General features: G+C 40.9%; 2 protein-coding genes across 3 annotated transcripts in view; one reads left to right on the top strand and one right to left on the bottom strand.

Annotated features, from left to right (window-relative positions):
- Positions 1–755: 755 nt before the first annotated feature.
- On the bottom strand, positions 756–15,211 carry TMEM40 (transmembrane protein 40). Of its 2 annotated transcripts, XM_080606400.1 has the most exons (13): positions 15,074–15,211; positions 11,699–11,755; positions 10,954–11,093; positions 10,211–10,364; positions 8,651–8,758; positions 7,709–7,762; positions 6,777–6,812; positions 5,308–5,340; positions 3,853–3,915; positions 3,474–3,545; positions 3,318–3,392; positions 2,522–2,584; positions 756–2,063 (listed from the first exon to the last, which is right to left on the bottom strand). In XM_080606400.1, the coding sequence occupies exons 1-13, from the start codon at positions 15,078–15,080 to the stop codon at positions 2,044–2,046; spliced, it is 882 nt and encodes a 293-aa protein (XP_080462526.1). In that variant the 5' UTR covers positions 15,081–15,211; the 3' UTR covers positions 756–2,043. The 2 variants fall into 2 exon arrangements, with proteins under 2 accessions (XP_080462526.1, XP_080462525.1); XM_080606399.1 differs by having other exon boundaries at positions 756–2,584.
- The window catches only part of LOC308200511 (uncharacterized protein), a 31,174-nt gene continuing 22,653 nt past the window's right edge, over positions 6,819–15,339 (top strand). Inside the window, exons 1-2 of the transcript XR_013955640.1 lie at positions 6,819–7,358; positions 10,971–11,109. The gene's annotated coding sequence lies outside the window, so the exon portion shown is untranslated. The remainder of the gene's footprint in view (positions 7,359–10,970; positions 11,110–15,339) is intronic.

Genomic DNA, 15,339 nt, shown 5'->3' with positions numbered 1-15,339 from the left:
TTTGATTTCTCCTCTCTGCATTGCCCTGCAAACATTTAGAAGAGAAGAAGGAAGGACACTGAGTGCTGGATAATGGGAGCCTAGTAGAGGGAGATGTACCTGGTCCTGGGGAGCCAACAGAGGGAGGTAGAGGCCCAGCAGAGCTGTAGAATTGAGTGATGAATTGCGGGCTCAGGAGGGACTTGCTGGACTTGGAGAGTTGTAGCTAACACCAGCACAAGCTCTTCTAAGGAGTTTGAAACTCTTCATAGAATGCGTATCATGTTTTTGAGTGTTTGGCAGTGTTGCAGCAAGGGTGATAGAGGAGACCAGAATGACAGCATCCTCTTTGGGCAAGAGGCAGAAATGCATTAAATGCTGAGGTGGACTTGAGAAGGAGGATCTGAAAGAACATCAGGAAATTTCCAGGTACCAAAGAGGATGCGATGAAACATGTAAGTTGCTTTTTCCATAGATTTAGCTTCTCTCACGTGATCTGCTTTACGTTGTGGGTAGCTGTTCATCCCACATGATGGGGTCCACTGTCATTTTTAAGTATTTTTCCACTTCTACTTTACCCATGAACTGGTTGTTTTCATTCTCTTGTCTACAGAGTACCAAATTTAAAAATCTGAAATCATGTTTAGTAGCAAAATATGTTTCTCATCCTTACTGTGCCACAACACAAGAGAGTTTAAAAAAATAATCATGAGAGCAGGTTGACTATATGTGGTTTTCAGTTCACTCAAAAGCTATTGGACATTAAACAATGCTACACTGGTCTCAGCAAGACTTTATTTGCAGAATAAGAACAAAATATACAGTATTTTCATATGAGAAAATATTTCTATAAAGATAAGTAAACAGTACATGTAAATGAGAATATAAATATTACAAAATAACCTGTATTTATCTTTATTGCTTAATTTAACCCCTGACATGTTAGGTAACTGCTGGCCTGTGTTGGTACAGGCCTGCACATGATTATTGATATTTCTGGATGTGCAAATGGAACTGCAATACATGTGAATGACAAACACCAATGCTTAAAATTAAGTACAACTCCTAAAAAGTTTTTTTTTAAATTTTCTGAGCAAGGCTTGAAACTGTTTCACTGAACTAAAAGTGAGCTGTCTGGGCTAACGGCTTTTAGGTATACGTTTCCTTAAAATCTCATGTTTTATGGTCTTCTGTCTCACTTGATGCCTTCATCCTCCTATGGTTATGATGACCTTACATTTCTGCTAAAAATTTGAAGGTATCCTGTTTTTCTCATTAGCCTTACATCTGTAATTTTACGTATAATTGATGGAAAAACTAAAAAACATAATTAAAATACTACATATTATATCTAATGTATAACATGCCCCTGTAAGCTCGAAGGAATGGCAAAATTGCACTTTATTTTACCAGAAGGAAAAAAAACAAGTTGGCGGATGGGCCAAACCAAGCATTTTATTCCTTTCTTCCTCAGAGATGAAATTTGCTGCTGTTAACTATCTTATTAATGCACCATTATGTCAGTGCATGTCAATCTTAACCAGCTTTCACTGGATGAAATCATTATATGTCCACTATATTGAGTTCTGCCACAATAAATTAATCTGCTTCAGTGCTATTGCACCGTTGGGGCTCAGCTATGTATGCTAGCAGCTGGTGTTTGCCTGGTTTGCAGCATCACAAGGGGTGAAGAGGAGGTGGCTTTGTAGGTGCCAAGATTCCTATTGTAACATCCACACCCAGCTGAGGATAGTATTGGTCTTTGTTGATTTTTGATACACTGTGGCCAGATTAACATGGTTAAATGGAGGGAAGGAGAATGGGTTTATATTCCATGAAATTAAATATAAACCAGGATCTAGGTTGTCTTATAAGCTCTCCTGAGCTACAAATTGCATGTTTCAGCTTCATTTTTGAGCAGACTGAATGATATGTTTCTATTGTTTAACACTTTCAATATTTTGTGTTGACCATTATGCATTTATGACTGCCTTACAAAACAGTTCTTTTAGTACTATAAATCCAAACAGCAGGGTTTTGTGGAACTCTCCTGAAATACTCCTCCTAGGCAGCTTTCCTCATACCTGCAGGATGATGAAAAAGAAGACTGTCAGGACTACTGTGTTCACATTGTCATGTGTTGACTTATCCCTGATGCAACTTCATATCAACGTTCATAATGTGTGCTCATGAACACAGATAGATATGAGCCTGGAGCCTGTTTGAAAACCAGGGAAGAAAAGCCAACTACCCTTAATATTAAGCTGAGCTATAGTATTCTCATTCAGGCATTTTCAGGAAATAATGCCCTATACAGGAAAGAGTATTAAAAATGTGAAAATGCTCTGCCACACAGCAAGAGTCAAGAATAATTAATTTCTAAACCCTAGCAGCTGTAATGGACTGTAGTAAAATATTCTTTTTTAATTACAAAGACTGGAAATTGTAATTTAGAGAAGGTGGTCTTAAGAGTTAGCCAAAATGAAGTACCTGGGAAGGTTTAGGGAAATATACATGCAGTTAGTAAGAAGATCACTGTTACCTGTTAGCCTGAATCTCTCAAGCAGAGGAATAAAACTGTCAAGTATGCTCCGAATTCGGTACACTAATTGTGAAAACACACATTTTCAAGGTAAGTCAGATATAAAAAATAATACGCAAACTCCAGAAAAACAGTAAGAGCCACACCCTGACACTAGCACTATTAAAGAACTAAGATTACTGTTTAAATAAAGTGTTTCTATGCTATCATTAACAGTGACAAGGGTGACTCCAGACAGAACCATCCACAACCTACCAAGCACAGTAGGCACAAGCTTAAGTAGCCTTCTTTCCTTAGTTCAAAAGCCATGACTTGCTGCCTCTTTCCTTTAAGATCCCTAAGGCGTGCCAAGAATCTCCATTTCTTTATATAATTCTTAGTAGCTGCCATCATCCGGGTTCTGCTGAGATCTGGTCCTCAGGGCGCTCAGCAGCCTCAGCCCCGGGGGAATGAATGGCAGCCTGAGTGCGCAGCACCTTAAAGGGCTTATCTGCGAAGACCGCCTTGCTGCTAAAATTGTATGTTGTCATGGCAACTTAGCATTCAGCCACTGCTGCAGAAAGAGGTGACTCAGGGTCTTGTGATCATTGAGAACGAAAAATGAGTCAACATCTCCCTTCAGCGTCACAGAGGCACGTTTGTCTCCCACTACACTGTGTAACTGTGAATTGCAGGACATTGAAGTGGTGATTTAAAGGGTCTCAGCACTAGCCATGTTTTAGACTTGTGTGGTTAAGTGACTGTGTGAACTTGTGTCCTTAGTGTTGGTACAGAGCTGGCTGCTGTAGATACTTACCTAGACCAAAGTATATCCCAGTGGTTTCCAGGGAGGCAAAGGTGATTAAACCAATTCCAAGAGAAATTGTCCAATCTAAGGCAACAAAATAGGAGTTTGGCTTTGCTCATTTTCTGGCAAACAACGCTTTATCCTTCTGCTGAAATCTTGCCTTACCTTTGTAGTAGTAGTAGCAAATTAGTAAAGCTCCAATCCCAAAGCAAAGAATGACAAAATGAAAGAACTCATCTGAAACAGAGAGGGGAAATTAGGTCACAACTGCACACAAGGCTCCCCTAAGACACCTTAAGTTACAGTGTATCATTGAATAAACTGTACTTCCATGAGAGATGCCTCATACACTAGATTCAACTGCAAAATGCACAAGTTGTGTGTTTTGTCATATGACAAGCCTTGATGACCTTCATTGAGAAGGCTTGACGAACATCTACAAACTACTCATGTTGGGGAAGAAAGTTTTGCAGCCATAGATCTTATTCTTGGTCTAAGGCTAAATGGGTTTGACAACAGCTGAAATTAAAAAGAAAACAATTACCATCCTTTCGTATGCCCATCCACCGTACTGTCCAGTGAGGGTGAGTATTTTCGTTCTCATATTCTACAAGAAAGAAATGTCTTTTATTGCCATGCAACTCTGAAATTAAAAGGTTTTATGTTTCTTTCCCTCTTTGTATCCAAAATTGATTCTCAGAGCGGAATATATTAAGAATTGTTCAGAGGAAAGAGATGTAAACCTTTCAGAATTTGCAATTTTAAAATTGTTCCTCAAACTGCTTTCCAAATAGCCTGTAGCAGCTGTAAAAATAGCATCATTGAACAGTTGAATTAACAGTACACAATTGCTTTTAAAGCACTCCTGCTCTTTTCTATTGAGTCAGGGGCAATCTAGTCTCAGAAATGCAGTAGGGAAGTAAAGTAGTAGTACAAGGGAACTTCAGTTTGATTCTTGATGTCACAGCTACAGTAATGGATAGGAGTACTGTCTATCTCCTTAAGTCTGATGTTGAAGTATTTCTTCATCCCCCAAATTAAGAACTGCAGTAGCTGACTCTTATAGGTATCTAAATATATTGATACAGACGAAAAAGAGCATAAGAACCAGCTCAATATTTTTAGAGGTCTAAATACAAGGCAAGGCTTTTTGCGCTAGTCTTGTTGTGAGCAGAATTACCAAATTCTGTTTTCTCCAATTGTCTCATTGAAAGTCAGAGTTGAGTATTTTACCAGATTTCTAACAACATGTTCAAAACAGAAGGATTTTTTTGTTTGCTGACTGCTTGAGAAGACCTCTAGGCAGTCTGTAGCATATAAGCATATAAGGGAGTTGATTCACCACAAGTTTTAGATGCTGATTTCACTTGCATTAGGCTGTGCATCCAGGCAACCACTGCCTGGCAGTAAATTTCATTTTATCTAATGATGTAACAGGAGAGTACTGAAAAATATCCCTAAAACTCTAAAGTGAGCTACAAAATTCTGTCGTTGTGCTTCTGAACCATGTAGCAACTTAACTTTGCAGAAGAAATCTGTCCTGGGTCACCTGATACTGGACCCATTTTAGCTTTTGATTGTTTGAGAATTCTGGATCGATCAAGTTCTGGTTTGGGGACAAACTCAGTAATTTGATTATTAATGTTAATGTAGTATGGCACTATTCTGACTTGCAATTGTTCCTCTGTCTGTGTGTAGGAAGATCTATAGTCATAGAATTTATCAGAGCATTAGTTCATACCTACCATGTGTTTGTTCTGTATTACGCTGCCTCCTAAAGGCAACAGTCGCACTGTAACTTTGTATCATGGAATGACTTGCACAGTGTTTCTTTTATCACAACATTACAAATGCATTTTAATATCTATTCTTAAATTTCTACTTTTTGTTTACAAAATATCTAGGCAACAAGGAGCTGGTATAGCTACCATCACTAAGTAAAACTGAATACCAAAAGACAGCAGTCACAAGAAAAACTTGTTTGCTTGTTTGTATTTACCATCTGCAATTGAATCTTCTCTTCTGATGATTTCTGAAAAGAAGCATAGTTTTATTATTTCTGATGGTAACAACTCTCACGTGCTGTTTAACACCATAAGCAGCATTAGCAAGCAGGGTGAGTATTCTATTTCGTGACTTAGTTTAGATAAAACAGTACTAGAAAGTACTAAGAAAGTGATGACATTAAAAAGAACCCGAAGAACAGCTACCAGTAAAAACACCTATTTGCAGTAATGCCAGGTGAAATAGCTGGGCAGTACGTGGCTGATGGCCTCTCTGTTAACATTCAATTGCTAAAACTGAAGCTGGTACCAGGCAGAGCCAGAACCAAGAGCTGTGTTTGCAAATCCCCTGAACATTTCCAATACAGTAGACACGGTGTCCCGCACTAGCTAAATATTTTCAGGGGCTTGGTCTAGTGTACTGAACTAATCTAGAACTGAGGCAACAAAGGCTAGGGTGAGAGGTGGCACATCAGGGGCCAAATGCCAACTGGAAAATCACTGTGATCCCTTTTGCACCTGCGGGGAGAATGGTGTATTACATACACTCCCTTTCCCTGTGGTTTTATGTAGCTCCTTGGTGACAGTTAACTCAAAAAATCTCCTCTAGAGATTATGCTGCAACTTGCACCTTCTTCCCAATTCTTTCCTCATCTGAAATTGTCCACGTTACAACAGCTCTTCCACACTTCACAGGAAAAAAATGGTTGAACAGGTCTCCTCTCAGAAAGACCAGTCTGCTTGGTTCTCTGCCTCTCATAGCTAATGAAGGTGGAATTTGCCTGGGAGTGGGAGGGATGAGGTTGATAATTCAATCAAGCTATTGCAAATTTCCTTCTAGGGGCTTTTTACATCTGTTCTGCTTCTGCTTGGTAGTTCCTGATAGAAGGAAATGTCTTTAGAGTGTGGCAGTCTGTTCAAGCCTCTCAGCTGGCAATGTTTGTGTTGCCTATCACTCGGCCTTCACCTAGCATCTCTGTTGGAGCGTGCTCTGCACTCTGAGCTAAGTGAGGAAGGCTTTCAGAACTGAGTGTCACCAGCTGCCAGAAACTAGGTTCCAGCTCCCACACAATCTTGCATCCCCATTCAGCAGGAGACAGAGGGCTGCCGGGAATACTGAAAACTGCCTCGCTGTCTTGAGCAAGACTGAACAGTTGCCCAATAGCATTGCTGGGTTTTCCACTAAAAAGGATGACAACTCCTGTGAGCTGATCCTATGTCGGCAGGCCTACCAAAAAAAAAGGGGGGGCTAATATGCTAAAACTCCTTTTACAAATCACCTACTATCACAAGCTTGCAACAAAACATGTATACCATGCCCAGGTCCTCCATCAGGCTAACAGAAAACCTGATGGATTTACAGCCAAAAACTTATTTTTAATATACTAAGAATGTCAGAAAGAAAAAAATGCAGTTATAAAGTCTTACTTCCTGCAGGATGAGGTTATTATCTGGGAACACTTACCTGAATCTCTGTAGGGAACAACCTCTGATGGCATACCTAAAATATTATGCAAAGATGATGTAGATTAATATCTGTAATGAATGAGCTTATCTTGCTGCCAGCCCTAACCCATGCAGCCATACTGAAGCTAGTGGGGTTGTGTAGATGTGACAAGGGAGATACCAACTCCTACTCTTTAGAAACAGCAGGTCTGTTGTGGGTTATGCAGTTTAGTATCTAAAGGAAATATGGAGTATTAACCCCCCATATTTCATCTCAAACAATAGCTGGAGTCAGAAAGAATCAGATTCTTGTGAGACAAATCAGATCTCCTAATGTTAATTTAAATGAGCTGCTCTTATATCTGGGGTGAGATCAATTAAATATACGAATTAAATTATTAAACCATTAAGGTTTTTTTAAATCTATGGTTCTATACCACAAGCTGATAGCTGTGTTTTGACACAATACCTCTCTTTATCTGCATTGTACTTATATTCCAGTTTTTCCTTTGGAAGGAAAGGAAAAGCCTCAGCACTGAGATCCAAGGAATGGTCCTTATCGATGATCTCCACTGTATGCCAAGGGTGGAAAGCAGACCCCGTAAGTAGTGACTGTGACAGATGCTTTCAAAAACTCTTGTTGCATTTCAATGGCAACTGTCTGTGCAAACCCGGCAGCAGCGGTTCTCCCACAATGGTAGGTTTTGTTGTTGTGGTTCAGTTGTAGCCGTAGGGCATAGTTAAGAATTAGTACTAGCTTCGTTTTGTAGGAAACACCTTTCCTACAGCCAGATTTTAACTGGTCATTTTCTTACATCTAAAGCTGCCTATGGAGTGTTCGTGTACCTTTGTTTAGAAGTCAAACCATACAATGCCAGAAATTATTCATTTTCTGTTTTATGTTGGTTGTCTCTAGGAAAAAAAAATAATGCTGTTGTCACTTTGTCCCACCTCCAAGTAATTGGCCTTCAGTCTTCTGTCTTCCTAAATCTTCCTCATCACTGTCTGGATAGAGAAAGTGTTTTTTCATCAGATTAAAGAAAAATGTCCCAGCAATATCAAAAATAATAGCACTATAGTCTTTTGCTCGCAATATATGAATGACTGTGAGATGTGTAAGTAAAAATGAAGGCTTTGAAATGCAAGCATCATTATTAGCTGCTTTTGCCTCACAGCTCTCTCTAAAGCTGGCTGAATAGGAGAAAAACAGTAAAATCTGATGATGGAATGAATTGTATAGAAAGGTGTAGCAAGAAATTTCTTATTTTAAACACAGATACATCACTAACACTACTAAATAGTTTTAAATTTTTATTTCTAATTACAATTCATTTCTTTCTAGTCAGCTTTTGGCTTTCTGTGACAGAATAAGCCAGTATCAGCATATTAGCATTCTCTCTTCCACATTGTGTATCGTTTCCTTAGCTTCTGGTTTTCCATGAAAGAAATGCACTCGTGGCAACCAAAACCATGACTTTTGATACACAGCTGATGATTGCTATTAAGGAAAGAAATGCTAGGAAGTGGTACAGCATTGCCAGCTACTGCTGTATGTTGAATATTCTTTGCTTCCTGCTGTAGCACAGGCTTTGGCTAGAACATAAACCCCATGAAGATCATAACAATTATGATTTTATATTTGGAAAGGAATCTTGCAGCAGCTTTCGACATTGCTGAAACCCCCAACTTCCACAACAGCAGGAGGCAGCCACTATTTTGTTAACAATGAATCTAGAGACAGTAATTATTTTGTCATCTCTTTTGCACAGTTTCTTACTTTTTTCTGAGTTAAACAGAATTGCTACTGAATTGCTGCAAGTCTCCTGTGTGAAACTCCTTTGAACACATAATCAGACTAAAATACGTGTAAGGGAAAAATAAAATCCTTTTTACCTTGTGGATCTTCATCTATGGACTCGTGGGATGAGTCGTCAGCTTTTTTATCCCCTTGTGAAAGCATGAGATTTCTTTCCAGTCTCTTCAGGAGTTTTAATTTCTCATCTGATGTGATAGGTAGACAGAAAATATATATATATTTGAAACAATAACTTCCATTTTCTCTCTTTTATAGACTACCAGTGTTTCAAGATGCTGTATTTAAAGGTTGTCTGTCAGGAAATTAGATTTATTTCAGCTGTGCTTTTCATAGTACAAAGCATTACAAATGAAAGCATTGTGCCACTGTTAAGCTTTCTTAAATGGCTGCAGCAGGGGCCTATGGTCTCACATTCTAGGTTTTAATTTACTGATAATGCTACCCCTGTGAAATTTCCCACACTCTGAAGCAACAGCATCTGCAGCTGAAAGGTGCTTTAGCTGAAGAATAGCTGCTCACCACTTCCTGGGCTACTTCTCCCTCCACCATTGTGATTTCTGCTGGGTTCCCTGGGGTTATGCCGCAGTGCCAGCACCCTCTTGTGGCATAAAAGCAGAACTCTCGAAGTCAGCTAGGCCAGTTCACCTGGGAGGAGAAATTTGGAGGATGCTGACTCCTGGGCCAGGCAGTGAAAAGCTCTTGGCTCAGTTGTAGGTGATTCTTAACAGCTTCATATTCACCTCTGTGCGTCTCTTCATTATTAGTTTGGACATACACAGTAACACAATTCCCCCCAGCTGTTGGTGCAGCTAACTACGAGGGTGGGAAGGGGTCCCTGCCATGACAACCACTCCTGCTCTGACACATGCTCAAAACAGGGTTGTTCTCTAGGCTGTGCAGAGTCTACCCATTCATGACCACATTTCAACATGGCAGAAACAGGAGAAGGATTTCCTTGAGATTGCCCAGTTAAATTTGGGGTCATCTTAAGTGAGTGCAGCTTTATGATGTATTAAAGACAATTCATAAGACTATGAACCCTGTGGAACTGCACTTAGTTTTTTATTGCACAACAAGGCAAATGAGAAGTGTAGCAGAAACTGTTTGTATCTTGATGCCAGGCTCAGCACCCTGATTTGCATCTTCCATCTACTCCTTTATCAGTGCTGCACATCCTGCTAGGGAAATTTGCAACAATATTGACAGCAGCTCAACCCTGATTTCTTACCACTGTGGAAGCTCAGAGAGGTCCAGACTGCCTGGGTAACTGTTCAGGCAAAAAAGTGTCCTGGCTGTCACTAATCCAGTTAGGAAAAACTGGGGGACCACTTTAAGTCACAGAAATTTCTTAGGAATCGTCACCCCAGATGAGGTTTCCTTTCCCTTTAAGTGAACAAGTTTGTTTTTATCCCTCCCCCCTTCTTAAGAAGTGAATTCAAATTAAAATAAAGTTCTGTCTATCTGTGGCTCCCATTATCACCATACCTAACTGTGTTTTCTAGGATGTATTTCTAGACATTTTAATCGTTCACTAATAATCACTGCCAAGAATATCAGAGTTTTCCAACTGGTGTCGAGTCCCACAAGCACTGCAGTAATTTTAACAAATAGTTGAAGGGCAGCCAGGTAGGACTCACCACTTCCCTTGGAACTGGGCAGCTGCCGATATAGAGATGGGTTGGTACTCTTCAGCAAGAGGTAAAGAACAACCATTGACCTGACGCCTTTTGTCTGTATGGCTTTCAGGCAGGCTGCACAGCCCCCAGGCAGGACACTGCATCTCTTGAGGAGCTGAGAGAAAGATGAGTAAATAGCAAATAGTCCTTCCAATAAAACACAGCATGTGTGAACAGATCCTGCTATGGAAATGAAAGTAGCACACTCCATCTGTGGGAAATGTTATCTGCCCCTGCTATACAAGCGGAAAATCAGGGATAAAGAGTAAAGCCAAAGATGGGAAGAACACACAATGTGTCAACTGGGAAAGAACTCGGGTGTTCAATAGCTAACTGTTTAAAGAGCTGGAGAAATACGGGTGTAGGGCCTGAAAACGGACATGCAATCTCTGCAGTATCTTACGGCAAAACACCTCTAACAATGGGCCTCCCTAGGAAAAAAGGGACCTGGACAGGTCCTGAGGAATACATATAAAGCCAGCTCTGCTGGAAAGTTATTTTTTCCATGTGGAAAACAATGAAGTGAAAGTCTAATTTATGTAAGTGCTCTTTTATGCCATTTAGTGCATTTTAGGTATCTTTTTTAACATATCAGAAAATGGGCTCTATGTTCTTTCTCTCCAAAATATATCAGAGAAGTATAAAAGTATATCTGTAGAACTATGCCTTACAAAAAAAGAATGCATGTTTCTTCAGTAGCTTACATTGTTCTTTTCTTCAGTATTCAGGATAGGTGGGTCAGTGGTGGCTAAACATTTTACAAGGGATTCCCAGAAAGACTGCCTCGTTTTCTCATGATTCTCCAAGTAATCGTCATCAGCAGTGAAAGCCCTCTGGAAAATGTCTGGGAGGAAAAACAAGTAAGTCACTGCGCAGAAGTAGAGGTGGGTTGTGTGGTAGCATTCCCCTCGAGCTCAATGTAGGTGTGGTGACAGACAGACTCTGCAGCATGTTGGCTTATAGGAAAGAGAGTAGTGCTGTATCATATAAAGCAATATGGTCTACCAGAAATCGGTAGAAAAATGTCAGTAGTCCATACAAATGGGTGTCTGTGGTGCTGCTGTCTCAGTAAAAGAAGCAGGGGAAGTATTACTACTATTTATTTAGCAGGTTTTTATCCTGATCATGTTATTTGACAGATAAGGAATTGAGGGACAATAATACAAAGGGCTGGATACCTAAGACCTAGGGTTTTCTACATATTGTTAGGCATTTAATGCACAGCAAAATCCCCTTCATGCATCTAAATTCCCACAAGGATGTGGCGAGGCCAGATGAGAAGCCTGTGGGAGAGCAGGGAACTGACTGCCAGTCTGCTTGCAAGCAAGGAGGAGATGTATGGAGCATGTTTTCAGAGCAAACTAGTCTCACCGACTCATTGTCAGTCTAGCAAAAAATGTTGCATAGTGTAAACGAGCAGATGCTTTGACCTTTGCATGTTACCCCTACCTTGCTGTTCTTCAGTAAGTTCTGGGAATGGGACATTCAAGTTCTCCATTGCTGTACCTGTTCCAAAGGGAAGAAAAAACAGATGCTATTTGGAAACAGATCAGTCTGACCTTCTCTATTTTTCTGTCTTACACTTGATTTTCTGCAAACATCTCTATCTCTAGGCACTCAGTTTTTAAATCACTTCTCTTGTTGCAGTGGGAGTATCATGTCATGACTCATTTACCCTCCCAGGACCTATTCTCAAATCCTGAATGAGTCTTGCTGAGCTGGCCTTTGGTTATTAAGAAAGTACAAAAGTCTCATCATCATGAGTAAAACCGAAAGAAGCCTGACTTGATCCTTCACTTTTTTTTTTTAAACTACCAACGTATCTAATTAACTTTTTGCCGCAGACGTGAGTAACTTAATAGGCACTGTTCCATTCACAAAACAGAACAATTATTTGTTACCTTTGACACCTTCATACTTAAAATATGCCAGTCAGGGAGAATAGTAAAAATAGTTCATATGAGAACCCAGCAAGATTTGGAATTCTTGTCTCACAGAAGACTTTGATACCTCAACGTCTGTTCTTCCCGATTGTCATGAAAGGAAGTTTCCACTTATTTTAGATTTATGAATTGAAAATTTTTAAGTGTCAATCCCAGAAAGTTTCCTGTTGACCATAGGAACAAAGTATTCTGACATCCCCAAAATGCAATGTTTCCTTTTCGTTTGCTAAACTCACCTTGGAAATTTTGTTTTGAAGCTGCTTTATTCTGATGTATTTTTTGTCGTGCTTGGGGTTCTGAACAGTTGCCTCCACCTACTGTGGTCCAGGCATCCTGCAGTAACTCCATCTCCCCATTTCAGCTATAACAGCTGTTATATTGAGAGATGTGAAAGAAGACTTTTCGCAAGCCTAAAACACAGTTTCCACTATGCAAGGCACAATAGGAAAATGCTGTGTGTACACCCTCACATTTTCTTACACTATGGCTTTTGGGTCCATTCAACAAAACACTTTAAATTAACAAGTTTGAAAACTAAGTCTTTCCATTAAATTTTCTGGATGGAAAACTGATGTTTTTCTATGGGCAGTTTCAATGACCACCATCAATCCTAAAAACATTCCAATACAAAATCTAAAACAGGTTCAGTTGATATCTTGAGAAGGGTGGCTTAAAACACACAAGAACATCTTAATTTTCTAAACGGAACAGGTTGCTAGAATGTTAGTTCTTAGACAGAGGACATCAAACACCAACAGATTCCAAAATAGCCATAAAAGCCATCCCTCCTTTAGAACCAGGGCTGGGGTCTCCGATTTTTGGTATGTTGGTGATTGTGGGGGCTTTCTCCTTTCCTACACTGCTAGTGTTCTTCAAACGAAGAGGTCCTTAGTTTGAAACTCTTTTTAGCCAGTGGTTTGCTGTTTGGCTCTGAGAAAGCTACATAACCTCTTCAATCACTTTAAAAGGCTAAGCCCAAAAAACTGCTTACCTACGTGCCAGGTGTACTGTGAGGAAACAAACGCTTAATATTTTAAGGACACTTCAAAATTATTCCTAATGAGAAGTCTGTGCAAGACAACATTTACAAGGCCTTTTATTAAACCACCTAATATACCTGGAAAAACTTGTTAGTTTTTTGGACAAACAAGCTTTGAACTCCATCCATTAATCTAATAAAAGTTATTACCTCTCCTACAAACCTTGCCTGACTGATAGCTTTTGCTGCCTGAGCTGTGGAGCAGCGCTGTGTGACAGTGGCTGGCACTGTGAGACTGTGAGCACCCGATAGAGAATGCAGGAAACTCATATGTCTTCGCTGCACGGTGAAGCAACAGCTGATGCTGAAATACCGGAACCCAGCATACCACACCCTGGACAAACTTGTTCTCAGTCACACTACAAGGAACACAATTTCTGTGCAGTTATGTATCTCCAGAAATGTTTTTCAGCCTTTTTCAGTATCTTTCCTGTCTTCTTATTTAGTCAGCTTAAATGCTGTAAGTGTTTGCTTTTGTTCACTAGACCTGTTTGTGGACTGCAGGGTTGAAACACCAGGCCTAAAGGAACAAAGTGACTTTCACTAGGAACATTGCCTTTACGACTGATGAAGTGCATTTTGTATTTATAACTATCCATAGCTTTACTGTAGAGTGAGACTGAGGGGGATTGACTTTGGGGCTCAATATCTCGTGATGGCCACTTTCATTGGCACATTCAAGGCACGTTGCCCTTCCCATGCCACAAGCCTCTCATAGCGGCTGCCTCTCGCTGGCTTTGTGTCACCGCAGAGACAAAGGGAAGGGGTAGGCACTGACAGGTCTGTGCTGCCATACACAAAGGAAGAGCAGATAACAACACTGAAGGCAGAGGAGACACAGTCAGCTTCATGTGCTGCCAGATTGACTTCTGATAAAACTATTTGTTGACCCAAATGATCTAACTGCCCAGCTGCACCCACAGCAGAAATGCATTTGGCTGGCAGACACACGCATGCCCCTGTCCGGGCGGCTGGATGCTAGCTCTGTGCTTGGGCAGGTACCACCGGAGGGTCTGGGAGCAGCCATGGACTGATGCGGGCTCCCCTTGTACGCCTCCAGCATGCTGAGCCCAGCTGCCCACCACACTGTGGGACTGAGGGAGTCGGGTGCCTAATTTCTGTTAGGCTGTGGGTAACTAATACCCCTGTGGCTTTTCTGGAAAGAAAATCAGATCTAAACAAAGGAGAAGGATTGCTATTTAATTATTGTGTGTATTAAAAGCAATGCAGTTGATTATACCTGACACCAAAAGCAGGATGATGGCACACCATACCGGCTTTGCAGCCTGGCCACCAGCTCCCCTGGGGAACACCGTGACCAACAGACCTCACCTGGTTTTCCCCAGAGCCCATGGGGAGTTAACTGCAGCGAGGTCTTTTTGATGAGTTAGAGTAACATTTGTGTGCAGCATCAGGCTCCCTGATACTCAGAGAGCAAGGAGTGAAATTGTTCACTGGGATAGCAGAAATTGTGACTACAATAACACAGGAAGACCTCAAGACAAAGACCATCTAATACTAAAACTGTTCACTTTGAAACTACTTGTATAATTCCTTTTAAATTACACACTAATACCAAATCCTGCTGAAGTTTACTTTTGAACATCCACTCCCCCACACCAATCCCACCCGACCCCACACAGTACCCCTGTATGCCTCAGGCTGGCTCCACGGAAACTGGTGGCGGCGAGGCCTCAGCGGGCGAGCCCAAACCTCCAGTCCCTTCAGCCTGAAGCGGCTCCAGCCTGTGCCACCAGCCGGACACCGGTATGGGGACCCGACAGGCGTCCCCACAGCCTCTGGGGCCGTGCCCCTTGTACCCACAGCGCGCTCCGATCTCACCTGGCATATGCTTCTCCAAGGGGAGACGGCGAACGCCTCAGAAACTGGACGAGATGGTGCTTGTCCTCTGAGTAAAGTCAAAATGAGTCTCCCTGGTGTGAAACGGGTAGAAAGGGGAAGTGGGGGCAGGGGTTGCCCAGAGGATTATATATATACGTATGTGTGTATATATATATATATGTGTGTATGCGTGTATATATATGTATGCGTATATATATGTGTCTATATATGTATGTGTCTATGATATATGTATGTGTATATATATG

This window comes from Anser brachyrhynchus (assembly GCF_964034855.1).
Source record: "Anser brachyrhynchus genome assembly, chromosome: 10".
Lineage (NCBI taxonomy): Eukaryota > Metazoa > Chordata > Aves > Anseriformes > Anatidae > Anser > Anser brachyrhynchus.
This window is presented reverse-complemented; position numbering and strand designations above follow the sequence as displayed.

What these genes read in the sequence shown, in the direction of transcription:
- TMEM40 (XM_080606399.1), bottom strand. An exon ending in GCCCAGTTCCAAGGGAAGTG is followed by an intron (nt 8,759 to 10,210) that starts GTGAGTCCTACC and finishes CTATCACATCAG; the next exon opens with ATGAGAAATTAAAACTCCTG. An exon ending in GATGGGCATACGAAAGGATG is followed by an intron (nt 3,546 to 3,852) that starts GTAATTGTTTTC and finishes TCTCTGTTTCAG; the next exon opens with ATGAGTTCTTTCATTTTGTC.